A 26802-nucleotide genomic window follows, 5' to 3' on the forward strand; every position below is an offset into this window, starting at 1 on the left:
CAATAGGCATATTTGCAGTTCAAACGGGTAGCCTAGTGCAGCCCACATTTTTCAACATAACATTTTAATATAACATTATAGTCATAGTGGCCAAAAATGTGTTTTTTTGCAGGAGGGGGGGTAGTGCACTATAGGCCCCTGAGACGCGGCTTAAGAGTTTGTCCTTAATGGAATTTTTTTTTCCCCTTACATTACTTTTAGTTTTATACTTTAAGTAGTTTTGAAACCAGTACTTTTACACTTTTACTTAAGTAAATAAGCTTGAGTTGATACTTCAACTTCTACAAAAGTATTTTTAAACCCTCGTATCTATACTTCTAATTGAGTAATGAATGTGAATACTTTTGACACCTCTGCTTGTAAGGGAAAATCCAATCCACCAGGTGTCCCACCACTGTGCCCTTATCAAACAGGGAGTCTGCCACAGCGGAGAGACACAGCACATTAGACTTAGAGGAGGTTTCATATCTTTTTCTCACAATATTTCATGAAGCACCTCATTGTATTAATTCTGAGACGTCCTCTCTCATGTGCATGGTTACCAGTTGGTTGCTAAGTCTCATTCCTGTTTCGTTGCTCTGCCTGAGGTTGTGCTCTGTGTCTGACCCCGAGTCAAAAAGATATACATCATTCCAATTAAAAGAAACAGTTGTAGTATTATTGATTCTATAGACTATACAGCTAATATTCATTAACAGGATATAGGTAAAATATAGTCATAAGATAAAGAACAAAACATAGATATCTCAACAATAGACACGGATACCAATTAAATTGGTAAAACAAGTAGATTTGAAAAACAATATTGCTCCTTTGAATTTTATTTCAAAGGATGAATGGATAGATTGATAGAAAGAAAGGAGTTGCAGTACCTCAAACTCCCAGTAGGTGCTTTCCACCACAGTGTGAGAGAGTGTGTGTGTTTCTATACGTGTGGAAACGTGTGTTTTTGTGTGTCAGTGTTTGTGTCTGTGTGCTACTTTGTTACTGTGTGTGTGTGTGTGTGCAGAGAGAGAGAGAGAGTCCACCTCCTGTGACGTCACCAGCGGTAAGCACTCCACCCGGAAGCTTGAACCCAGGCTTGAACCATAGACTCCATGATAAACCTAGATGTCTCGTCTGCGTTGCCGGCCAACGGAGCCGGACGTCACCACATGGCGGCCATCTTGCTACGGGGCACCACGCTCACCCATAACATTGTGTTGGTAGTGGTAAATAACCATAACTTGCTAAATTTTCAACCGATTTTTAAACGATCTGGTTTGTTATAAACGTCAAAGATGTAGTTATGAAACTGCATAAATTATTATTTTTTTTTTAGAAAAAAACATAATTATTCATAAGTATGACGAGACATCTAGTCTTTATATATAAATCTATGGCTTGAACCACACACTCCATGATAAACGTCTGGTCTCCCGTTGCAGCTGCTGCTCTACTTCCGGTATCGTCCACACGACAACCATATCTGTGACGACAACAGCACAGTGCTGTACACCGGAAACTAGAGCCGTCCCCGGGACTGACACTTCCGCTCAGGAGCCCGGCGGAAGAAGCCGTCCAGTCTTTATATATATCTACGGTCCAGTCGATATTTACCGGAACCTGTCGGCATGTAGCAGCTCGGTGTGCAGGTCTGTGAACTCCTCCGTTCATCTTCTGTTCATCTTCTGTTTATCTTCTGTTTATCTTCTGTTTATCTTCTGTTTATCTTCTGTTTATCTTCTGTTTATCTTCTGTTTATCTTCTGTTTATCTTCTGTTTATCTTCTGTTCATCTTCTGTTTATCTTTGTGTTTGATATTCATTTGTCGCCATGTGTCGCTTCCGGACATGTTTACACGAAGCCTGTGACGAGCAGCCTGCAGACTGTGAACTGTGAACTTTGTAAAAGTTACAATACACGAGAAACATGAAGAACATGACGTGTCAGTGCTGCCCAGGAAACAGACCGATTAATCGTTTAGTCCATAAAAACTGTCCTATACACCAACATATCAGTGTCAGTGGTAGTGTTTTTAAATATAAAAACTTTTAATTGAGAGAATAAACAATGCAGAAGAGATTCATGTTTATAAACGGGTTTATTTTCCTGATACAGGTTCTATAAATTTGGTAGTATTAGTCTTTTGTTTTTATTTAATCATTATTTATTATATTGGTATAATTACTATCATATATAAATATATATTAGGTTATATTATATACTGTACTATTTTAATATACTGTCTAACAATAACACAACCATCATATCATCAGTACTATTACCAGCATCTTGCCACTGCACCTTATCTACCTATTTATCTTGTGTTTCTGTTTTTATTCTTTCTACCTCAATATTTTTTATTTTATTCTATTGTATTGTATTTTATTGTATTCAAATATACCGGCTGCTATGACGACTTAATTTCACTTCGGGGATGAAATTCTATCTATCTATCTATCTATCTATCTATCTATCTATCTATCTATCTATCTATCTATCTATCTATCTATCTATCTATCTATCTATCTATCTATACAAGCCTTTCACCGACATGCCAGTGTCAGTGTTCATGTTTTTAAATATAAAAACTTTTAATTGAGAGAATAAACAATGCAGAAGAGATTCATGTTTATAAACGGGTTTATTTTCCTGATACAGGTTCTATACATTTGGTTGTATTAGTGTTTTGTTTTTATTTCTAGTTATTTAATCATGATTTTATGGTTAAACTGTAAAATATCAAGCCACAATCACATTTCGTAAACTACTTTCAGATTTGAGCACCGAAGACTGGATATTTTCCCTGCAATATTCAGGATAAATAAAAAAGAAGTACAGCTAGAGAGGTTTTCACATAAAAAACACAATTACCTAAGAAAAATAGCATTTGGGTGGATGACATGACGCATGATTTTTCTGTAACTAAGTGTGAATGTTTATTTAGATGCATTTAACCACTTAAACAACACATGGATGTGATGCACATTATGGTACTTTGTTTTAAACGTATGATTTTATATGAAATATCTGTTGATTATATTAAGGTGAATACGCAAAATGTCCTGCGGTGTGACCGTAAAATAGCTGAAGCATTAAACTTACATTTTAACAAAATAAACCAGAAATATCTGGAGAAGGTAATAACTGCCTTGGCATTATATTTTATATAATGACTTTATTAATATTAGGTTTTAATTACTAGACTAAACTAGTATATTAGTATTTACAGCAAAATAACTTTCGTAACACAAATGCTTTTCCTGTGGCGTGACCAGTCACACCACAATGAAATTATACAAAAAACACGGAACACTAGCAGTTTAAAAAAATTCAGCATTTGAACATTATAATTTCATAAAACTGTAATCCTCATTAGAACCTTATTAAAAAAATACTGTTTCACCCTTATTTGTCAACTACCCATTTATCAAAATAGCTGCATATTGATTTTCTGTCTTCTGGTGTGAGGCCTCCCTCAGAACTACAGACATCTTGCTTTATGTCCTCACAGGGATACCGGGCTGTTTCTCTTTCTTTCTACAGAGCTTTTCAATGTCCTTCAGCAATTGCAAGTCAAAAGAAGTGTGTACCACAGAAAATACAGTGTTTCATCAGGACATAAAACTGCTTAGCACCACTGTCATGAATCCTTGCAGCAGTGTTTGTCTTATTTTTTTATGTTGTTGTCAGGGAGCAGATGTGCTGGTCCACGCTACCACACTCCCATTAATCAGAACATGTTGTGCTATCTGTCTTCTCTGGTGCTGCTGACCTTTACGTCCCTGTTTTTGCTGTGAGTTGGATCAGTTGCTGAACAATAGTAATAATAACACACTCAGGCCTCCTCAACAGGGCCGCATGCCTCCAGAGAGGTTTAATTGAGCTGAAGGATTAATCCCTCTCATCCGGTGCTGCTCTCTGTGATCGAGAGGACACTGAAGACCTGCTGACTCGGCTGTTCTCTGAACCCGTTGGGCTTTAAAGTTGCAGCATTGAGGCTGTTCACTTTGTTACAGTTTGACAGATGTGAGGACAGGAGGTGGATTGCATAGGATCAAATTAGCTGGGTCTGCTTTGCTGTGTTGGCAATAATGGTGGTATTCAGTTCGGATCCACCATCTAAAGCAAAAGATCAATTATCTCACCTCTGTCTCTCATTTGCCTTAAACTCAAGATTCAAGATTCAAGATTTTTATTGTCAAATGAACAGAGATAACATGAAGTAGTCACTGTCAATGAAATGCTTGGGTCACACACTCTCTTTTAGCAATGCTCAGTAATTTCAACCCCAAAAAAAATTAAATAAAAATAGAAATAGTATAAAATAGAATAAAAAGAATAAAATAGAATAACAATGAAATAGAATATCAAAAATTTAAAATAGAAAATAAAATATATACATCTAAATATATATCTTTACGGATGAATGTTAAATTTGTGCAGTAGTGCAAATATTCCAATATGCTTATTATGGCGCTGGTGCAAATATGCAAATATTCCAGGGTGCTGGTTTGGTGGAGTTATTGCAGTTCAGAGGAGTTTAAAAGTCTGTCTTTCTCATAACGCCTACACAAGTTCAGTGAAGGATTATTGATGCTTTTCTTTTTAACTTGTCATAGGCTGCCAGGCTGTTTGTCATGAAGAAACGAGCCCACAAGGTGCGGGAGGAGGAGGAGTCCTTGTGCTGCTGCGAGTACGTAAACAGACTCGGGGAGCGCAGCCATGTGGCGGCCTGCTGCTGTGACTGTGAGGACCTGGACGACATCTGTGACAAGTGAGAGACATTCAACTCTAGGGCTGCAGCCACAAAAATTGACGTAGACTCCGGGTCTGGAAAGTGAAGCTAAAGCAGAAGTGCCTGAAACTGTATTAGCTTGAATGACCAGTCAAGAGCGACCACACTGGCTCTAGGGATGGGGGGAAAAAATCGATTCAGTTACAAATTGCGATTCTTAAAAAAATTAAAATTCCCCAATCGATTTTTAAAAAACAAAAATTTCATTTTTTTTAAAACATATTTATTGGTTTATACGGGGGGGGGGATTTATAGGGGGAGCAACATCAACCCAGAGCATGTTGACCAGCTCTTGTTTTTGCACAAGAATCTAAACATACCCAAGCACTAGCTTTGCATCGCCTACATGCAAACAACAATAGCCTTATTTTTGTTTATTTCAAAGTTTATATTTTAAGTAAACTTTTATTCATTCTATTTAATTGACCTTTTATTTATTGTTTAAAAGAAGCCTAAGTGGCTTACATTTCTTAATCTGTCAGTTTGTGTGCAGTTGACAGGGGCTATACAATAATAGGGCACATTTTTATTTATTTTCTCTATTGGCTGCCCGGCAGTCATTAAGTTAATGTTAATATTTGAAATAAAACTTGTAAAGCTCTAAGTGAATTTGACTGTGTTGTATTTGAAGGTATGATTCAACATTTTTCCATGGTCCAGTATTTAAAAAAAAAATAACCAAAAGAAATCCCAGGAAAACGTAATATCGAATCGCAATACTTACAGAATCGCAATACATACCGTATCGCCACGTAAGTATCGTGATAGTATCGTATCGGGAGGTCCCTGCCGATTCCCGTCCCTAACTGGCTCTATAAAGAAGTTGTCTCTATTAAAGTCTGTGTTCAAAAAACTTTCCAACACAAAAGTTTACAAACCAAGGAGTGAAATGACTTTATCTTGTTGACACTGTTTTGGGAATTAATTGATTAATTGGCCAAATAAATGTAAAACACCCGTTCAGACCTGGTATCAACATCCACCTCAAAATGATCCCATCACATGTGGAGGACTCAGAGTTCATCAAGTGTGTGTGTCTCCATGCTTGTCTCGGGTGACCACTTGTTATCGGATCCCTGCTGTAAATAAATAAACACTCTTCAGTTTGCAAAGACCAAATTGGGTTTTTAAGAGTTAAGAGATCTGAGTGAATGGGACATTTTTGCTCATGTTGTAAAAATATAATCCTGTTTTCCCCGTCAGGTTTCTGAAGAGGGAATCCCAGAAACCTGAATCCCTGTCGCAGGTCTCAGCAGTCGTCTCAGACCGGATCCGCGTGCCCTGGCTCTGGGGCGGAGCCCGCAAAGTGGAGCTGTCTGTCATCCCTCCTCTTATCCTCCTTCCTGTCCTGCTGCACCTGGCTGCTCTTCACTTCCTGATCGGCATTGTGGTTCTGACGGCTCTGCCCGTTCTGGTGCTGTGGTATTACTACGTCACCCACCGCAAGAAGGGCCGGACGCTGTTCTTCCTCAGCCTCGCTCTCTTCTCCCTGGCCTACACGTACTACACGTTCGTCACAGAGGTGTATCCCCGGGGGGATATCAGCCCGGTCCAGCTTTCGGTGGTGACTCTGGGGGTGATCCTCACTCTGGTAGCTCTCGTCCACACTAAGAGAGAACCTGGCGTCGTGCTCCCAAAGCCAGATGACATCCACAGCACAGTGACGTATTACAGCCCTCTGGCAGACCGGGACCACGAGGCCAACGGAGGGAAGCAGGATGTGAGGATGACACTACCCAACCGGACAGCGTCACAATCAGGGATGGAGGCGATGGAGAGCAGCCAGAGGAACTGGTGTCCAGCGTGCAGGGCGGTGCAGCCCCCGAGGGCGGGACACTGTCGGATCTGTGGCGTGTGCGTGCTGCGGCTCGACCACCACTGCGTCTGGTGGGTTCCATGTAAAAAGCCTCTCGCTCGGCCCGTCTTCCCTGTTCCTTCAGCTGTTGTGTCTCTGTGCCGCTGTTTGTCTTGCATCTCAAACACCGCTGTGGTTTGTCTGCTTTTCTTCTTCACACGTAATCTATAGTGCAAACATTAGTTACATTCTCTAAACATGAAGGGCATCGAGTAAAGCACCCGACTCTGCCAGGACCCAAAAACTCATCGAGATGCACTCAGAAGAATAGATTAGGACGAGGGAGTTATCAAGTGAGCCGATGGATGAGGGATTCAATTTCATCTAATTGTTTCCCTGTTCAGCTTACATTCTCTCCTTTAATTCAAATACTAACTACACACACACTCAGAGATATCAGTCCCATAAATAAATATGCCAAATGGAGGGAAAGTGGAAATACATTCAGTAGTTTTTTGTGAGTTTAATAGAGTTTCTGCTTCGTCTTCATTGGCCGTATTTGCATGTCCAGTCAAACATCCCATGCCAGTCCTTTCCTACAGTTTATGTGTGTGTTCCTGCTTGTTTTATGTGTTGTATATCCCTCGGGTCTTAGTTAAATGTTCTGTGTGTGTGTGTGTGTTTGTGTGTCTGTACTTGTGTGTTTGCTCCCTGTCCGTCGTTGCCGGGGTAGGATAAACAGCTGTGTGGGGCAGGCCAATCACCGCAGCTTCCTGCTCTTGCTCCTCCTCTTCCTGTTGACGTCTGTGTACGGGATCAGCCTGGTGCTGCGGAGCGTGTGTCCGACCCGACCGCTGCTCACCTCCCTGCTCTACTGCCCGGGCGTCTACGACCAGTACAGGTATTTAACACACTGACACAAACACGCAAATGGTGCGATTACTCGTTTAACTCGTGGCAAGAACGCAAAAGGGGTTATTTCCCAAAATATCCAACTATTCCTTTACATGTTAATATCGATATTGACATAAATTTCCCTTCCATTGTATAAAGAACTGCCACCACCATTATTTGTTTACTTTACTTTCATAATGAATATTGGCTGAGAAATGTAATGGAAAAACATTAATTTTTTATTACAATTCTGCACAACACAAATTGAAACATCTCCTGAATCGTTTAATAATTAACATTTTATGCCGAAAGGGAAAAACTCGGCGTCAGGGTTTATCCACAGTTCACATGGAAACAGGAAACTGCCGATAACCTCGTAGCAGCACTCAAAATGTTCTTCTTTTAATTGCTAATAGAAAGTGGATATTCAAACCGAGGCACTGTGGGGCTTTCTGATATTTTTCCAAGAACTCGACCATAAAATACAGATAAAATAACTTTGTGCGAGGTTCTTGCTTATTGGACACGAGGCGTCCTTCAGAACAGGGTTGAATCAGTTTCACAGAGCATCTCGGAGTGCGTCCTGTGGAGCTGCTGGAGAGGAGACTGGCTGTTTGTGCTCGGAGCAACGAGAGAGAGTGGGAGAGGAGCGGTAGATTAAATAAGTGAGTCTTCTTCAGAAGATGTTTCTCAACCTCAGACAACACGTCCACTGTTAGAAGGCTCACACTGACTACTTCATAATCTTGTGCAGGCTTGGGCCAAATACATTTTCTGATGTTAAAAGCCAACCCAGTCATTTGTTTAAAGAGTAATGACCTTGTTAGTTTGGTGTGTGTGAATGTGGTGATTCATTGTTATTAGGGCTGCCACTAATGACTATTATATCGATTAATCGGTCGACTATTTTATCGATTGGTCGATTAATCTGAACGATTAATTTTCCTCCAAAAAAATCAAATTGACCATTTCATTTCAGTTAATTTTCCACAAACTGTGTCATCGTATAATGCAGCACAAAAGAAAATGTAAACAAAGGCTCAAATATTAAAGTGCAAAACTGTAGGTTTAAACTAGCAACTCCAACGGGATAAAAATAAATCTAAAGAGGGCTTATAAGTTGAGTCAGCAGTGCAACTCAAAAAGATATCAAAGTTTTAACCCCTTATCAAAATAAAAGTTAGGTCTGCATATTAAACAAAGTGCAACATGTTTAAAGTATAAGAAGCAGTGGTGTCCAGCTCAAAATCCGACTCAAACGTCAGTTAGACATGTGTGTTGTAATCTATATATACAGTCTATGGTTGTAATGTAAGAATGTCAGCATGTCCACATGTTCTGGACTCAGGATAGCGGCAGCCCTAATTGTTATCTTGCAGCAGGTTACACCATCTCTCTTCTCCTCTTCTGTTTCCAGCTCTGCTCTCGGCTTCACCTGCGCCTGGTACAGCAGCATCGTCACCGCCGGGCTGCTTCACCTGCTCGTGGTGCAGGTCCTGAACGTCAGCCACAACGTGACCGAGCGAGAGGCACGCGGCGCCCTGCGAGACAGGACCGCCCGCAGTGCATGCTGGGGGCTCGTGGTCCACACGGGCGTCTACTCTCGGGGTTTCCGTGGCAACTGGGCCGAGTTCATGGCCATGGGGGACAAACTGAGTCCTACCGACCGGACAGACCTGGTGTAAGAGATTGTTACGCAGCCTGATTTAAAAAACTGTTTGTGGTGGGTTATAATGGCTGCTATCCTGTTCCTGTCCACCGGGTGGCAGCATGGCTCCTCTCACACTGACTTACCTTCGCTGGCCGTCTTTTGTTTGGAGGACTTATCACCGACTCTATGCGGATATTCAGATGCCACCTGACTTTCCCTGACTTTATCCCGCAGCAATAACGAGGACACAAGATGCGTTCACTTTCTTTAATGTAACACTGGATGTCTTCCTTTGATCCGAACGTTGCCTTTGTGTTTCCTCTACATTCCAGTGCCTTGGTCGGAGCCGACAAACTAGAGGAACGAGAGAGCGAGTGATCTGCGGCTCCTCGTTAGGGTGTTTACTCTGAGCACAGCGACATAATGATGCTCCTGCATCAGTCCAGTAACACATGGGCTGCACGTCATTGAGAAGGATGGTCTCTCTGCACACTTCACCTCCTCCTCCTCCATCCTTCACACGCATTCATCTGCAGTGCCTTCACGAAGGTGAACAGCTCACCTGGTCTTCCGAAACGTGCCACGCATATTTATGTCACAGGTAAATGAAACTTCCCTGCACAGGCCAGATCATCAGTCTAATTAAAATTCTGTGACCTGTCATTGCATTAAACATAATGAACGATGGGGAAGATATGAATTTATTACATAGTCCTCTGACCTTGTTCAGCCTGACTCCTATTATGAAAGAAGCTCATAAATCAATATACATTGTCAGCTAGAGAAGTTAACTTTCGCTGATTTTAAGTTGTCACAGGGATTGAAAAACATTTTTGAATCCAATAATTACATTGGTCAACATGTGTTTGTATGAAATGGATTTCTATTTATTTTTATTAAAAGAGTTTCGATTCACTTTCTTTGTGTTTCTACGAGTGTCCTCGGCACAGTTTGTGTGTCCTCTGTGTGGGTGGGCGGTTCCGACTCTCTCTCCCAGAGGCTCAGCGGTGGAAGCGAGCAGAAATCCGGCAGGACTTCGGTCACTTTCCGTCCGAGCTTCTCCCGCCGCATCTCCCGCTGCCTTTCCTTGCGCAGCAGACAGGGAAGCGGCCTCCAGGCCAGGAAGCATCGCCGCAGCACCCGTCTAAATGGAAGGCAGATGGAGGGACAGATGGGAACTGAGCAAGTGGGCAATACGAAGCTAAATTACAGAGACCTGCAAGTTGACAACACCTAATGAGTTTTCACATGACGTTACTTGGGGCTCGGTGACAGTGGCAGCTGGGCGGCCATTGAAAATCCACCGGCAGGCTGTGGTCATTTAGCCGACCTCGCCTTGCAAGCTGAAGTTCATATTTAGTGGCAGTGACAGTTAAATCAGAAAGTTGGAACATTGCTACAGCGATCATTAATCATTGAACTCAGTAGGAACAGGTCCATATCGGTAACAGTTATGTTAGTTAAAGTTGTTATAAAATAGTAAAGTTTCCATTTATCACAAATCTCTGCTGTGCCCGACGACAGCCTGGAAAATCTGGTAGCATAGCAACCAATTCTGAGTCTCGTTAGAGCCACATTACAAAATTAATTGAGTATGAGATAGAGGGGAAGAGGATTAATGCTGCAAATAAATGTTCTGATACTCTGGGTCAGAAACCATTTAGTCCAGAACCACTCTCTACACCAAATCAGTTGGCAAGAGCAGAAACCGACTTCCATTAATTATAACCCAAAGAGACAGATGCAAGTCACTCCGCTGAAGACGAGATGACGGTGTAATTTACAATCTAGTGCTCAGGCAGTTGCTGTAAAAAAGATAAAATATGTCGGTGCGTCACCACAGCTCATATTTCATCGTGGTAAATGTCCAACAACTTCTTATTCAATGCATGCTGCAGTGTCGACTCTTTATCTTTATCTGTCGTACTTACACTAGAGGAAAATAGAGCCCAGTCTTAAACTTAATGTAGAAAAGGCCTTTGAGAGTCTTTATATTAAATATCGTTGTGTACTGTTAGTCCCATCGGTCTGATCTTACATTCCAACTTGTATTTATAAGACACCCTGTGTGTAGGTGTCTCCAGGGGAACACACTGCAGCATCCATACGGTGAACATGTGGCCCAGTGCTGTGTAGCAGACCTGTTGTTGTGCTCCTGAGCCAGCTCCCGACGGTCCCAGTCGTCCAGCCTCTCCTGGGTCACATGGTGCAGCCACGCCAGCAGAAACCTCCTCAGAGTGCGAGTGCGATGGAAGTGCTCGGCTCGCTGCTGCTGAATCTGCCGCCAGTCCCTCAGCTGAAACAGACCACGCCCACTTAGTCTGTGACTGTTTGCAGGATTATGCTAAAACTACTGGATTGATTTTATTGAAACTTGGTGAAAAGGTGGGGTACGAGTGTTTTTTGCGAAATTCGATATTGAAAATATTTGTTAATTTTTTTCATGGAATATTGCTCAGATCTTTTTTTCTTTTATTTTTGTTCTTTAACAATGAGATAATCATGTTTGAATTGTTGGGCCTGGGCCGAGCTTTACTCCACTGTGTGTCACTCGAGTTTAAAAGTGCAACATTTGCCACACAAATGATTTATCTTTCACTTCCAAAGCTGGAAAATGCTGCTCAATGTCACTCAACCCCTTTATTGAATCAACTGGGCAGTTAAATCAACAGAAGTTATGGTGAGGTGAAAGACATTGCACCGACTTAAACAAGAACATCACTTTATAACGTTTGTTTTTGGAGGAGATTTGGAAAGGTTAGTGTCAGAAGATTTCGGGGGCAGCTGCAGTCCTTGTTGAGTTTGTGTGTGTGTTTGTGTGAATGTGGGTGTATATACACACTCTCATCCAGCAGCCTAAGCTGGTCTGAAGCACACGGTGCCGGTGCAGTCGGTCAGCAGAAGCTTCTTTCCCAGACACGGCCTCTCTTGCTGATTGCTGCCAGCCCAGCGTGCAGCTCTTCAGGAGGAGGAGATTGTGATGACTCTCGGCCAGCTGGCGGTGATTGAAAAGAAAAAGCGGCAATGGTGAATGCATCCAAACTCAATCACATGTGCCAGGTAGAAATAACGGAGTGGTATGAAATGTTGAACGGCCCAGAGGAGGTTTTATCTCGCTGTGAAGCATGTATGCAGAGGATTTTCTCTATTTCCTTATGATGTTGGGACAAAGGGACGGGGACATTTGGAAGATGAATTGGACAAGGACGTCGAGGGAGTTCAGTTGGAAAGTTGTGTTGTGAGCTGGTGTGGATGTTTTCACTCTGAGTGCGTGTCTCTGCTTTGATCGCACATTCCAAGAGTATAAGTGTTGTTGCATGGAGGCTATCTGTGTGGTTTGTGTCTTTGCTGTTGGCTTGCCGGGTTTCATTGTGCTGCCAAGTGAGTATTTTTACCAAAAACAGTTTGCTCATTGCTCACAATCATCAGACTATTAAAGGCGTCGGAGTGGGTTGCCTGTGGATACACAGCATGTGGTTTGTGTTACTTCATAATAATAATAATAAACTTTCAATAGCACCTCTGAAAATCAAAGTGCTTAATATCAGGGAAAGTACAGCACCAACAGATGGATAACTCTAAGGTGGAATATTCGTCATAGAACAAATAAAAACAAATAAAATAAATATATATATACCACAGTAAAATGGTAAAAACGTTTTTTTTTTAACTGCTGTTATTGTCATGGTGATTTGGTCAAAACTCTCCAGCATCAACCAAAGTTAACAGGTCTCCAAACAATGTGGATTTGTTATATGTAGTTAAAACATGGAGGACGTTCTCATCCATCACTTTCCGGTGCCAATAACACTCATACTGCACAAACCTGTTCACATAAGATTATACATATCCAACATTCGTACTGCACACATTTTTTTTTCTAGTGTGAAGAGTATTTTTCTTACTGTTTTTCCTATTTTTATATATGTATATTTATGCTGACGCTCAAGCACACGGCAGCAAATTCCCTGTATACGTGTGAACCTATTTGGAGATAAACCCCCGATTGTGATTCAGAAGGAGCGGCTACGCAGTGACAGCAGGAGAGCTGCTTGCGCTCCATGATCAGCAGCTGATATCATTCCACTGTCAGCAAATTGTGTGCGTTTAACAAGCGCTGATATTTTGGGGTCAATGTCTGCACTCGACAAAACAACCTGACTCTGCTGCTCGGAGAGAGACTGTAAATGATGCAGCGGAGATTCACACGGAGCTGGAACCAAACAAGCAGTATCCAGAAGTAACATGATCTTCTGAAATTACTTTGGCTGACATTCTCTAAAAGACTTTAGAAAACAACATGCACGACTTTGCACATTTACTTATCTGACGTTGTGTTCATTTAAATCTGCATCATGGGAAGTTTCTTTACAAACAAATGCAACTTTGGTAAATAACTTTAACTTTGTGCATCAGTACTTTTCAGGACATTTTAACTATACAATACTGATAGAAGTGATAAGTTGGAAATTCATGACATTTTCAAACATGATTTCTACCTTTGTGATTGACAGCAAAGAGAAAATACATGAAAAGTAGCAGGTTCTGTGAATGTGTGTGTGCTGTGGCCACTTCTGAATGATGAAAAGCCTTCAATGGAGTCTGGGAGCACATCACCTCTACAGCAGCTTCTCATGCACTATTATATGTGTTCTATTTAATGTTCAAGCAAGTCTATAAGTCTATAACCGTGGAGGCTTTTTTTGTATTATTCACATTCTTGGCATTTACTTCGTCTGGGAGGCTTGTGTCACCTTTACCTCTGGATGTCAACATTTCTCTCGTCTGCTTATTGAAATTCGTTTCCGACAACATGTGAGATAATGAAACGCCCAAAGCACAATTTCCTATTTGAATAAGATTTTTAAAAGCTGAGGCCAGATGCAAGAACGCCTCCTGGGTTCTCTGGGAGGACTGAGAGCAGATTAAGTTTTTAAGAGAAATATTGTGTGTGTCTGTGTCTGTGTCTGTGTGTGTGTGCACGTACGACAGGTGATTTACCTGTGTGTTGGCTCGTTTGAGCTGAATGAGGCGTTTCCACGGCGCCAGGCCTCTCCGTAGCAACAAGGTTTTTCTGTAGTGTTGACGGGCGACTTGCAGGAGATCTTGCTGCCTTTTCACCTGCCTCTTATTTTCCTCTTCCCTCTGAAAACACACACAGAAGGTGACATTCATTTAATATTCTGCAATGTGTCACAATGTGTCACTAGCTTATAAATATGAGTCGGAATACGTGAAGCAGTCATCTCCTCGACAGCTTCACGTATTTCGGCTCATAACTCTGTGAACATCCATGAAATATGTAACACGTCTCACTTCTCTTTCCAGCCTCTTCTCCTCCCTCCTCTTCTCTGCTGCTCGCTGTTTTTCCTCCTCCTCCTCCCTCTTTCTCTGCTCCTCAGCTTCTTTCAACTCAACCTGGAAAACATCGGGTTCTTTGGTTACATTCTTTCCCCCCCCACAACACGCCGTCAGACAATTACAACTTGTTCCGACGCTACAAAGCACTCCGGCGCTCCTGAACTCGACTTCCCGATCTCTCACCAGCTTCTCCTCCTCCTTCTTTCTCTTGAGCTCCTCGATCTCCTTCCTTCGCTCTGTGCGTTGGCGGGCGCGGGCCTCCATGGCTAAAGGGATAAGGGTGAGTCTGTTATTCTCAGGAATGTGTAGCATTTTTTTCAAGATATACATTTATTAACTTTTTTATGCATTATGGCAGAAAGAATTCCTCATCGCAGCTTTACAACGTCTTAAAGGGACTCTTACCTTGGTTGCATTTGAGAATTACAGCACATTCAAATCATCCCGCCTTCCTCCAATGTCCCACCCCCTCGTTCCCATCCGCGATGTTTTTTTTGAAGAAACTTTATTTACAAGCAGACTTACAATACTGCCTCCGCGCACGCACGTGAGTTTTTGTTTACCAAAGCAATGGATTCGGTAAGTTATATACATTTACATTCACATGCCTTGATGACGCGGGCCCGAATGCGCCACAAGAAGCAGACGGAAAACCTGCATGTCCATGCAGCAAACAGACAGGTCTGTCGGCCAATAAGGTCCTTCGGTCCGAAGAATTTTATTGGTTGAAGTTTTCACTAAATATTATGAGAGTGAAATAATTGTTTGTTTTTACTCCTGGTGGGTCTGTCTTGCATTTTAGAGTGTCATTACCTTATTAATACCAATTTAACCTTATCCAAAAAAAGTGTAAAAATGCAACAAAGGTAAGAGTCCCTTTAACACAAGCAGACAATAGAGTATTGTCCATCCTCAAACTCCCTCTGTATGTAATGTACTAACCAGCTTTGTCAACTGAGGACAATCATCCCTCCATACAAAGGATATGAGTGTTTATGTATGCTTCACTCTTGTATAATATTCTCAACGTGGATGTTAAGGTAGCAGCAGTGCTACTGTCGAAGGACTTCTCTATACATCTGCCTACAGGCTATAGTGTCTGCAGCCCGTCTCCACACTCGTGACCTAAGGTCAAGCAATTTCCTCTATAAGAGTCTCTGTGTTCCTGTGTAATACTGTATGTGAGTCGCTGTGTTGAGCTTGAATAGTGCAGGACTGACCGGAGAGGATTGGAGGAGGGCATGTCTGGCGTGCGACAGCTTTCCTCGGAGGCGTCAACGGACTGTCAGTCTCTGCAGAATCTCTCTGTTCCCTGCAACAGTAACGATCACAGCCAGAGGTTAGAGAGACAAAGAGCCGTCACACACCTGTCTGCGCGTTCACATCTTCCTGATCCTTGCCTGGGAAATGTTATTCAGACTTTTTTGCTTTTTAATTATACGAAAAGTTCAAAAACAGGTTTGAACCACAGACACACACCTGGCTTCAGGCTCGGCCTCCTCCATAATAGCAGATGGGTCATGGGCAAATCTAAAAAAGTCAAAGTTCATGTCAAATAAATTGTAGGTAGTTCTTATCATACAGATGTTTCTTCTTTTTAACTTGTTATTTGATGCTTTTAAAAACAGGTGATTCACTCTTTATTGGTGGAGTGCTTGGACCTTGCTCCATCGCCAAGTGTGCAAGATCGCATATTTCCCTATATTCTGGTCTAATTAGTGGATAGTGTGAGAAAGAAGGGACATGTCGTCCATCTTTATATACAGTCGATGGGTTGCAGAGGGTTATTGGAAAGCGTATTTCATCTTTTGTCACAGAAATATAATTACACAAGCTCAAAACCTTAACTTTACACGACCTCCTGCTCTTCTGTCCTCTTTTAATTCTCCTGTAACTGATCATCTTCTTTGCTTCTACTCCTGTGTGATTTGCTTTTAACGGGGAAAGCTAATAACGGACAAAGGTTAAAACTTTCTTCCCATGCTCGGCCACTCAAGAGTCCGCGCACACACACAAACCTGCCAACTCGTTGTGCCATTAGTCTCCACTCTGGAGAGAGAAGGGAGCGAAGCTGAGGACTATTCATCATCTTGAGAGAGTTTCAGAGCTAATAGCACATTTGAGGGTATGTGGAGTTAGAGAGGCTGTCAAACTTATAATGCACTGTCAGGGGGGCTTTAAAGAGAAAGGATGAATGGGAGACCAGGCATCATACAGTACAGGATAACACATACACACAGTATATACACACTGTCCGAGTGACTAAATAATCCCATACATCAGCAAAGACTCGATTGATCAATTAAAAAAACTAAGATTATTGTCCGATGCTGATGTCTCCGCCAACCAGGGCGGTCTCAGTCTACGTACATTTTCTTCAGAGTATTATGAAGTCACTGTGACCTTTGACCTTTGACCACTGGAATCTTATCAGTTCATCTTTGTGTTCCAAGTGTCAACTGATCAATATTTGAGGAAATTCCCGAAAGCCAGACTTGAAGTTTTCTGTTCAAGAGGCTAAATATGTGTTTAGTGTGGCCATCAGTTAATACATGAGTCCGAGTCTTAGAAGGCGTTCTGAAGATGCCATGTTCACAAGGCTTTGAAAGATAACAGGGTATTTTGACCACAAAATTCGAATCAGTTCATCCGTGTGTGTCCAAGGGAACGTATGGACCAGATTTGAAGAAATTTCCTCAAGTAATTCCTCTGACCGCTGGCTGTTCGACGGCGTGGAGCCATAAAAATGCTGCTTTCCTCTCGTCTCAGTGTGTGTGTGTGTGTGTGTGTGTGTGTGTGTGTGTTCAATCAATAATGTAAAATAGTGTTAAGACCAACTTGGGGAAGACAGCTTTCTGTTATAAAGCACCCTACATTTGGAATGAGATCCAAAAATCTTTGCGCTCATTTGCTTCATTGACGGAGTTCTCGAGTCTGGTCTCATGTACAGCTGACTTCTCCTGCAGTGACTGTACTAACTGCTAGTTGACTTGGCTATAGTATTTTATTGAATTGTTTTATACCTTGTATTACTGTGTATATATATATGCATATTTATTTCATTCCTATTTATTCAATGTATTAACTTTTAATGTATCAACTTTTTTATTGTACCCTCGGCACCATTGTAAATGAGGGTCTTATCCCTCAATGTGTCTTCCGAGGCTTAAATAAATATTCAATCAATCAAAAATAATTCAGTCCAGGGTTTCAGTTACTGATTATACAAACAATGTATAAACAATGTTGTTTAAATTTGAAATGAAGTTTAATATCTGCTCCACGATGATGCAGCATGTTTAAAGGGATCTGCCCGACTGTTTCTGTTGTTGCTCTGCTGTGACGTTGGTGCAGAAAATCGATAGTAAACAAAAACTGGCGCACATCATGAGCTCGACCAAACAGTAAGGAATAGAGGAAGGGTGAACTAGTCATTTAGTAAATTACTTTCTATTGAAACTGCTGCATTAATGATAGAGCGTTTTTTTGAGGTTATTGAGAACTTTTACATGAATGCTGATTTGGATGTGGTGTATTATTTAAATGCTTCTACCCGGAGGCGGAAAAATTAATAATGAGTGTCGAGTTCAACAAACTGAAGCCTTATTTTAAATGCTTTTCTGAAATGTTATTTCAGGCACATTTTCAAATGCAAGTGAATCCATAATAATTAAAAATATTAAACTTCAAATTAGTCGACAGCACTCGAAATCTCAAACAGGACGTGCCATGTCACTTCAATTAAATCCTTGTCATAGATATTAATCTTTCACACTGTCGCCCTACATGGAAAGTTAGTCTATAAAATACAAAGACAATTTGATATGTAACATCTGTTGTGCGGAGTCCATGTGCTGATGAGGACTGTGTGAAATGGCTGAGAGCTCCAGTACTGCTAACTAATGGGGCCTGAGGTTTCCACCGCTGTTTCCAAGTTACAGAATTAATTGTGCAAATGAATGTCAAAGCAGTCGTGACGGCACAATGATGCAAAGTGAGATAACGACCTCTGCCAAGGAGGTTATGTTTGTTTGTTAGTTAGTCTGGTAGATTACACAACAACTACAGGACGGATTACCATAAAACCTGGTGGAAGATCAGGAATCGCGTCAGGAAAGAACATATTAATGTTTGTGTGTGGATCCGGATCAGGGGGCAAACCACTTTTGGGGTTTTCACCAATTTCACAGGGAATAATTCATGTATCAGGCATATTTAGGGGACAGATATTAATTAGTGGGAACAATTTGTTGGGACTTGATTGAACTTAAGGGGACCGCGAGGCCTCTCTGACTGGAAACCACTGAGTGTGAATGCGATAAGCCCACAGACATCTTCAGTGCCTTTCACATTACCTCTGCTCTGCGGGCTCAGAGTCGCGGCTCTTTGGTCTCGAGCCTCTTCCCTTTGATGGTTGGGACAACTGTGCACTTCTCTTCAGCTCCTCCTCCAAACCCTTCACGCTCTGCTCCTCCTTCAGCTGTGCAATTTGGTCTTGCTGCACCTTCAGCAGCCTCCGTTGTTGTGCGATGACTTGCTGCTGGATGGCGTGTCTGTTCTCAAACCTGTCGCCGGGTGACGTGTCGCTCTCCGCTTCGCCACCGACACCTTGCTGCCGTGCGTCCTGGAGCTCAGCAGCAGTCGGAGCCGCATGCCTTCGGGTCACCTGCCACGGCTGAGTGGGCTGTGCCGCTGCTCTCGCAGGCATCTTAACCTGATGTAGTGCAGAGGCGTTGCGGGCCAAAGAGCCTGACCTGTGGTGATCCCCCTAAAGCGAATGTAATAGAACAGAGGAGAAGTTGGTAAATTATTGATGACAGAATCACGGACAGAGACACTGCCTTTAGGCCGAGGTCTATAAAGAGCTTATGGGGGCACACAGAAACAGCACCAAGCTCCAATCTATCTCTACATCCTGATATATAAGGAAAGTATGTCTCCCTTCTGCCATGAACTCCTGCAGTTCCAACTTCCTCTTTCTGTCCCTCGAGCTGTGTTCCAATGGCCTACACCTCTAATTTCTCTGTTTCCCTTCTCTCCTCCTGCTCGCCTTCTCTCCAGAGTTGCGAACATTTCAGCAGGAAAACTTTTTCTCCCTGGCTGAAGCACCGAAAAAGGTTCAGTTCACCGCATGCAAAAAGATAAGACTTGGAAGAGAACTGCTTGTTTATTGCCTCAGTGATGAGGCCTTTCACATCTCCTACTATTCTATTTCATTGTTATTCTATTTTATTCTTTTTTATTCTATTTTATACTATTTCTACTTTTATTTTATTTTTTGGGGTTGAAATTACTGAGCATTGCTTAAAGAGAGTGTGTGACCCAAGCATTTCATTGACAGTGACTACTTCATGTTATCTCTGTTCATTTGACAATAAAAATCTTGAATCTTGAATCTACTGAGAACAGTCCTTATGTTTTCGTCATGATTCCACTCAGTGTTATATCTGAGCCACTATTACATTGAATCTGCAGATGTGTGAGTGCATCTGTCACCTTCTTCGTGGTCTTTGGTGGATTCGTTGCCTCGGGTGGGGACATAACTAGTCGATCACGGGGGGCTACTGGGGGCTTGAGTTTGCCTGTTGATGCAGCGCTGATTAAAGCCGCCATTTTTCGGCGGGTTTCCTGTTGCTGGGCCAAAAGCTCTCGTTGTTCCTTCTCCTTGCGACACCACAGCCGCCACCCGTTCACACAATGTTTCAGCAGCCGCCTTCGGTCACTCTCCACAGCCAGCTGGCATTGTCTGGAGGAGGAGACAGATGGGATTTAATATTCAAACATAAATTATTGTTTGGTGGAAGTAACAGGATATAAATGTTTTATTTATCAGTGAGTGAACTGAATAGATAATATCACAATTTATATTCTAATTTGGAAAAGAGGATGTGATAGACAGGGTGTAATTTGTGATAAAGGCGTTGACAGGTTAACGGGACGTTTCATCATTTATTACCTTCCCCAAGGATGGCCACATGCATCTTGATGAGACAATTTTTGTATATTCAGTGGACTGATATATATGAGTGTGCAGTTTGGTGCAGCTTGATTGATTTTAAGGACTCTGTGAGCCTTGGCGGAGGTATGCACTCTACCACTTCATGATTCTTGCCTGTTATCGGTCCGTAGCCTCTCCTCTGTACTCGCCACTTCTCGCTGCTTCTGCTCCGCCCACACCACCGTCCGCCAGCCTCGCCAGGCTCTCAGCTTCCTCTTCCAGTCAGAGAGGGCCCCGGCCTTACCCATACGAAGCTTTCGGTCCAACACGACTGAATACCAATTCGAAAAATGCCTCTGCAAACACTTGAACAGACACATATCATCAGCATTGTTACATTTCCTCCACCAGAAACACTACACACAGACACACAAACACAAACACACACACACACACACACAGGTACACACCTTAAGGTTGCTCAGGTGGAGCATGGTTTGAATCTTCTGTTCCCTGTACAGTTGCTGTGTTTCCAGCTGCTTCGGCTGTTTCGTGGAATGTGTTGGGGCTGACTGGAGGTTACTGGCCGACTTCTGATCTTCCATTCTCTCTCTCTCCCTGTGGAATAAACAAACAAACAACTAGTACTGACTCTACCACAGCCAGCCCTGAGATGAACAACACATATTTGAGAAATAGCAGAATGTCGGTATGAATAAAAACTGGATATTTCCACTCAATAATTCACCAAATAATCATAGTAATCGCCACATAAAGAAATAAAACAGACTCTCTCCTCCATCCAGCTTTATACAGATTCACTAATGTTTTTCCACAACTGTGCAGGAATTCATCACATTTTATTGCAAACACCTTTTTGGTTTTAAATATTATATCTCTTTGTCCCGTAAAACTTAGTTACTCCAGCATTTTATGGCTATAATATAAAAATAATAATTCCATTGTGCTCACTTCCTTACTCCAAGAAGAATATTTTAGCTTCTTATCATTTTCTCACTCATGATGTATCAAATTTAAATATTTGCTCCTTTGATTGCTTCCAGTGAAGTTACTGAAGACAGGGTTACAGTTGTGAGGCAGACAGACCTGGGCCTGTAAGAACACACACGTTGAGAGATGATTACACAGCACTGGCCTCTGTGGGGACACTTCCACAATTCATGGAGCTGGCTCATCACAGGCTTACTTGTCAGGAAGCTACCATTAAGCCATTCTCCCCACTATAGGCAGGTGGAGCCACCAAAATCAAATCCAACGCAATCAGTCAGGAAACTTGGGGGTAATTTTAGATATCGGTTTGTTGTGACTACTTCAGCAGAGGGCTGGCGGTTGCCGTGGAGACCGTACCTCTGTCGATTCGGGCCTTTCATCTCCTCCATCTGACGCCGCAGTCGCACCATCTCCTGCTGCACCAGCTCCTCCTGTTTGTGCGCCTCCTGCTTCTTCCTGGCCTCCTCCTCTCGCTCCCTCCTCTTCTCCTCCTCTCTGGCTCCCCGCTGAGCCTCTCTCTCTCTCTGCTGGCTCTGCCTCTGGGCGTCAAGCCGGGCCCTGTTCTCTCGCACCTTCAGTGACAATCAGTTGCAATTAGTGCAAATGAGAACACAACGGTGGGTCCCCCTTCTCTCCAGCTGATTCGGTCACTTCACAAGCCACAGCATTAGTCATCGCATCTTCAAGAATGTTGAGCGTCACGTACCAGCTTGTGTCGTGCTTCCATGGTGACGAGCGGGTCCCTGAACTTCTTTCTCGTTTGTCCGACATCCAGCACCAGTTCCTCCATCGTCCCACTGTCTAGAACCTCCTGCTCCATCAGGCCTTGTAGGAAGCTTTTAACAGAGCCGTACTCCTCATCCTCTGTCAGGCAGTTGTAGAGATCTAAGTATTTTGCAGAAGTGAGGGCAAAAGCACAAGTGAGGAGTTTTCAAACGACTGTATGAGGGATTGTATGTCATTAACGTGAGATCATTTGTACGCAAAGTACGTTTTTTGGTTGGTATGATCGATGGGCAGATTTTCCGAACTGGTGATTTATAGCAATAATGAGCCACAGGTTATCTGGGTGAGGAACACAGTTTTATTTTTACCATCAAAGCTGTCGTAGTCTCGGGCGGTAGGGAGAGTATAAGCCTGTGCAGTGGGGCGTCTCCTCCCAGTGGAGCACATCAGGTCATCTTCCTCCTCCACCTCCTCCAGCTCCGACCGCATCTTACTGCCCAGCCAACCATTAAGAAGAGCCTGAGCTGCAAGAAGCAACAAGCAACAACCTGAATGACTGTGTTGGACCTGCTGCACCGGGTCAGCTCTCTGCTATACAGGAAAAGAACTCCTCTGTGGGCAGCTCTGGTTATTTTTGGCAACGGGCGAACTTACCTTCGCTGTAAGCATCATCGTGTTCTTTTAACTGGTCAGAGCTTTGCAGTGGAACGGCTCGGCTGCGGCTTCCTGACTGAGGTGTCTTGTGGGAGAAGACTTTAGATAAAGAAAACTCTGAGGCCATCTCCACCCGCTGAGGAAATGGACAAAAGATGTAATCGGAAAAGCTAAATATATTAGGTTTTCAATGATTCAAAAAGAACAGAGATATTGTACAATGGCATGAAAATGATGACTCATAGAGATGCTTGGATGTGAAAAACCTAGGAGATTATAATGTTATGTTTGAGGAATTTATAATTAGCGTGTTCAATCTTATAATCACTCATTCAGCCTATTTATATGGAGAAAATGTGTCATTGTGCTGTTTGGTATGTTTGTGTGCACCGTGCTGAATGTGGACAGGGGAAAGAAAAGAAGAGAATTTCCTAAGGAGGTACGGAAGATAATATTGGAGAAGCATGTATAAAAAAAAGATATAAACACTACTAGATCATCTCCAATAGGTTTGATGTTCAACCTGACCACATTTGCTTATATTCTAAAGAAGTTTAAGGACCATGAGACTGTAGCCAACCTCCCTGTAACACTTTAAGCCACATCTGTAGCTGCCCTCACCTTCCTCCACTGATCAATATCCCCAGTCTGCACGTGCACCTGTTATTGGAAGAAAAAAATAAATTCAGGTGAGTTGACACTGCTTGCGAGTGAGAGACGTTGAACTGCAGGTGAAGATGTGCAAATGTGACGGCTGGGCCAATTTCTGATGCCGGCGGATTAGTTCTCCAGGAAAGCTGAGCCTGAGCCAGCAGATTACTTCAAAACTCATTTCCCAGACGTTGCTTTACGAGCAGCAATCTCTGGCTCAGGCGGCAGTGATGTGAGGATCTGAGAGAGGCCTGCTGTGTGACATTTCTAAACTGGCCTCTGAAACAAGCCACATAGTATTAACATTAGCACTTACACTTCATTCATAAATGCAACAGGGCACTCTGTACAATTATGATCCATGAGATTTGATAATCCAGAACAATTGAAGACACTGAAAACATAATTGATGCGTCCCCTTTAGATAAGAGAAGAGTGGAGGTGAGCATCTTGGGTTTTATTTCCTAGACACATGTTAACATCTGTGAAGACTTTTAACTTAATCTTTGATACACAACATGGGTCAAAAGTGACCCTGCTCAGTTTTTATTTTCTATATCTTTTCAGTAAATTAATGTTATCATTCAGTATTTCAGGTATTCCCCAATTAACATATCCTTATTTAAATTTTTCCTATGTTACTTTTTGAATAAAAATCCTTTTTGTATCATTACCTTTCTAATGCACAACATGGGTCAAACATTATCGGTATTCATGAGTATTCCTTTACTATATATTTGAAATAAATGTATTTTATCACTTAAGATTCTAAGTATTCATTGAATATCTTGTTTTCATTACTTTTGTATTTCTACAACACTTTTACACACATGGTTCAATGTACGAAACAACTACCATTCATTTCACACAGCTGCTTTTGCACATCTGATGCATGTAAGTCTTGACTTTTCAATAACTTTAAACCAAATTTCCATGACCGAACATTTTGTGAAATCTCGGTGTATACACAAAAAGTGACAAAATGTAGTATTCAAACTAACCAATGAGAATTCCAAGGCATACAGTATACCTTAAATGACACAACCCCATGTATGCCTGCCTATATTTTGAGCGTATTTCTTTAAAAGCATAGGAATTATTTAAAACTCAGCGTAAATGAACTAGGGATGGGCATTCGATTAAATTGTCTAAATCGATCGTCTATTAATTATGCCTATCCCTAAAATGAACGACACTAAGACGAAACTATGAATATAACGAGTTAGTATTGCTGGTCCCAATCATTTCAGACTCACGGTTGACATGTTCATAAAGATGCTGCATGAAGAACCGGATGAGGAAAATGAGGGGGCAGTTCTTGGTCTTGATTCTGAGTCTGAAATCTCTGATGCTCAAGACCTAGACTATGTTCTACAGAATCAAGCTGGAGTTGTGGGGGTGTCTCGGAATCAAGATCTCCTGAATGAAGAGGGCTCCTTTCATGACATATCATCAAAGGAGACTTCTCCAAAATCAAGAAGGAAGAATAAGCTATAACAGAAAACAGCAAAGAAACACTCACTTGAAACAACACAATAAATGAAAACTGGTCATTTTGGACCCATGTTGTGCGTTAGAAGGGGTTATAGGTTGTGTATCAAAGGGTGAAGGAAAGTAAACTTACCTTATCTGCGCATGTTTTACTCCTGTCGTGGCCCCTCCACCTGAACAGGTCAGGGTTGTGACCTGGGAAACTCATCATCTGCTTCGTTTTTGACTTTTACCTCCACTGTAGTGTATTCCATGAAATCATAACTCTATACATCATATCTATTTATAAGTCTAACCACTTCAAATACTTTAAATGTGGATTATATCGACGAAAAGTCTCACAGAAGTCACAACAAAAAGCCCTGACGAAACACAAGGGATGTCAACACAACTGCCGGAGCGTTCGATCGCATTGGGTTCTGGGTAATGTAGTAAATTAGCCTCCTTCCTTTGATAATTGTCGGACAAACGGAACATCACAGGACTACATTTCCCACTAGCGTCTCCTTGGTAACTATAGTAACAATGTTTGCCTCCACAAATGTGCCAAACACAGAGAGAAAATACGAAATAAAGATAAAAATGATATAGTTGAAACAGTTTTTAATGTGTAAGTGTGTTGAATAACCATCTATGGTGTCGTATACATATTCATTCATTTTTATTTATGTCGAACATGTGTGAATAAAAATAGAGAATTTATTCAAACAAGTGAAAAACAATTATTATTCACAAACAGTGATTCTTTAATCAGCATATTCAAAAAGGAGTGTGAAGAAGTACAAACTTATTTAATATCATCCTGGTTTATAGATCATTAATTAAATATTACCCTATACTTAACCAACTTCCTATATATCTATAAATATTGGCTCTAACTATCAGCACACAATGGCCAATGTAAATATGGTGTCACACACATACAAATAAATCAGTGAGAAAAAACTAAGAAACAGAAAAGTACAACATGAATCCACATTTGTGAAATCTAGGTTAGAGTTAAAAAAAAGTATATCCACCTAAAACATTAAACATATTATATACATTCATTTTTACTGCTTTAGGGCCCGAGGACTGACAGGCCCTATTGAAATTGTAAGGATTATTATTATAATTCAGGCAAATGAATTGGCTTTTTGTTATTATTTTTTTTTCAGGTAAATTAATAGGCATTTTGAGGGCTTTAACATGCTCAAATTCGCACCGCAATTTAATTAAATTAATTAATATTTTTTTTAATATATACATTTTTAAAATGTGTTCTCTTCGCCCACACAAATATGTAATCATATAATATAACGATACCGTTTAACGATGTCTGTAAACATGTGGGAGTAGAAGAACAAAAGGAAACATGGGAGCAGTGAGATGAAATAATTAGCTTGTTTTTATGCAATGCAACAGCTCATTAGCTCAAGTGGGAACAAATACCTGTTGTTTTTTTGTGTGGAAGTTTGTTGATGGTGAGCTAAATAAATGAACTCCTGACTTTTAGAAGAGTTTAACTGAAGTATAGTCTGGAACGTGTCGTTTTTATTGTTTTAGTTTTTACTGCGAGAGCTTGTACAAAGTTTTGCACGTACGCGGGAGGCTAGTTATTTAATATCCCCCTGGTTTATATATCATTAGTTAAATATTACCTTATACTTAACCAGCTTTCTATATATCTATAAATATTGGCTCCAACTATCAGCACACAGCACATACAAATAAACCAGTGACATAAAAAATAAGAAACAGACAAACACAACATAAATCGACATTTGTAACATAAAAATAAAACAATTGAAACGTAGATTAAGTTTAAGAGTTTTTTTAACCCAGCTAAAACATTAAACATATTATATACA

The 26802-nt window shown here is 41.5% G+C and overlaps 2 protein-coding genes across 2 annotated transcripts; one reads left to right on the forward strand and one right to left on the reverse strand.

The window, feature by feature from the left end:
- The first annotated feature begins 1503 nt into the window (after positions 1-1503).
- zdhhc23b (zinc finger DHHC-type palmitoyltransferase 23b) lies at positions 1504-10036 on the forward strand. The gene is made up of 6 exons (XM_061093828.1): positions 1504-1634; positions 4605-4759; positions 5984-6667; positions 7309-7476; positions 8887-9150; positions 9453-10036. The coding sequence occupies exons 2-6, from the start codon at positions 4623-4625 to the stop codon at positions 9496-9498; spliced, it is 1299 nt and encodes a 432-aa protein (XP_060949811.1). The 5' UTR covers positions 1504-1634; positions 4605-4622; the 3' UTR covers positions 9499-10036.
- Positions 10033-25160, reverse strand: ccdc191 (coiled-coil domain containing 191). Its single transcript, XM_061094270.1, has 17 exons — positions 25086-25160; positions 23432-23470; positions 22811-22946; positions 22525-22680; positions 22137-22315; positions 21788-22002; positions 20890-21037; positions 20594-20784; positions 19978-20227; positions 18837-19249; positions 15702-15793; positions 14665-14747; positions 14437-14538; positions 14122-14265; positions 11963-12115; positions 11262-11416; positions 10033-10264 (listed from the first exon to the last, which is right to left on the reverse strand). The coding sequence occupies exons 1-17, from the start codon at positions 25158-25160 to the stop codon at positions 10033-10035; spliced, it is 2763 nt and encodes a 920-aa protein (XP_060950253.1).
- Positions 25161-26802: the final 1642 nt, after the last annotated feature.

Source organism: Limanda limanda, chromosome 20 (genome assembly GCF_963576545.1).
Source record: "Limanda limanda chromosome 20, fLimLim1.1, whole genome shotgun sequence".
NCBI lineage: Eukaryota > Metazoa > Chordata > Actinopteri > Pleuronectiformes > Pleuronectidae > Limanda > Limanda limanda.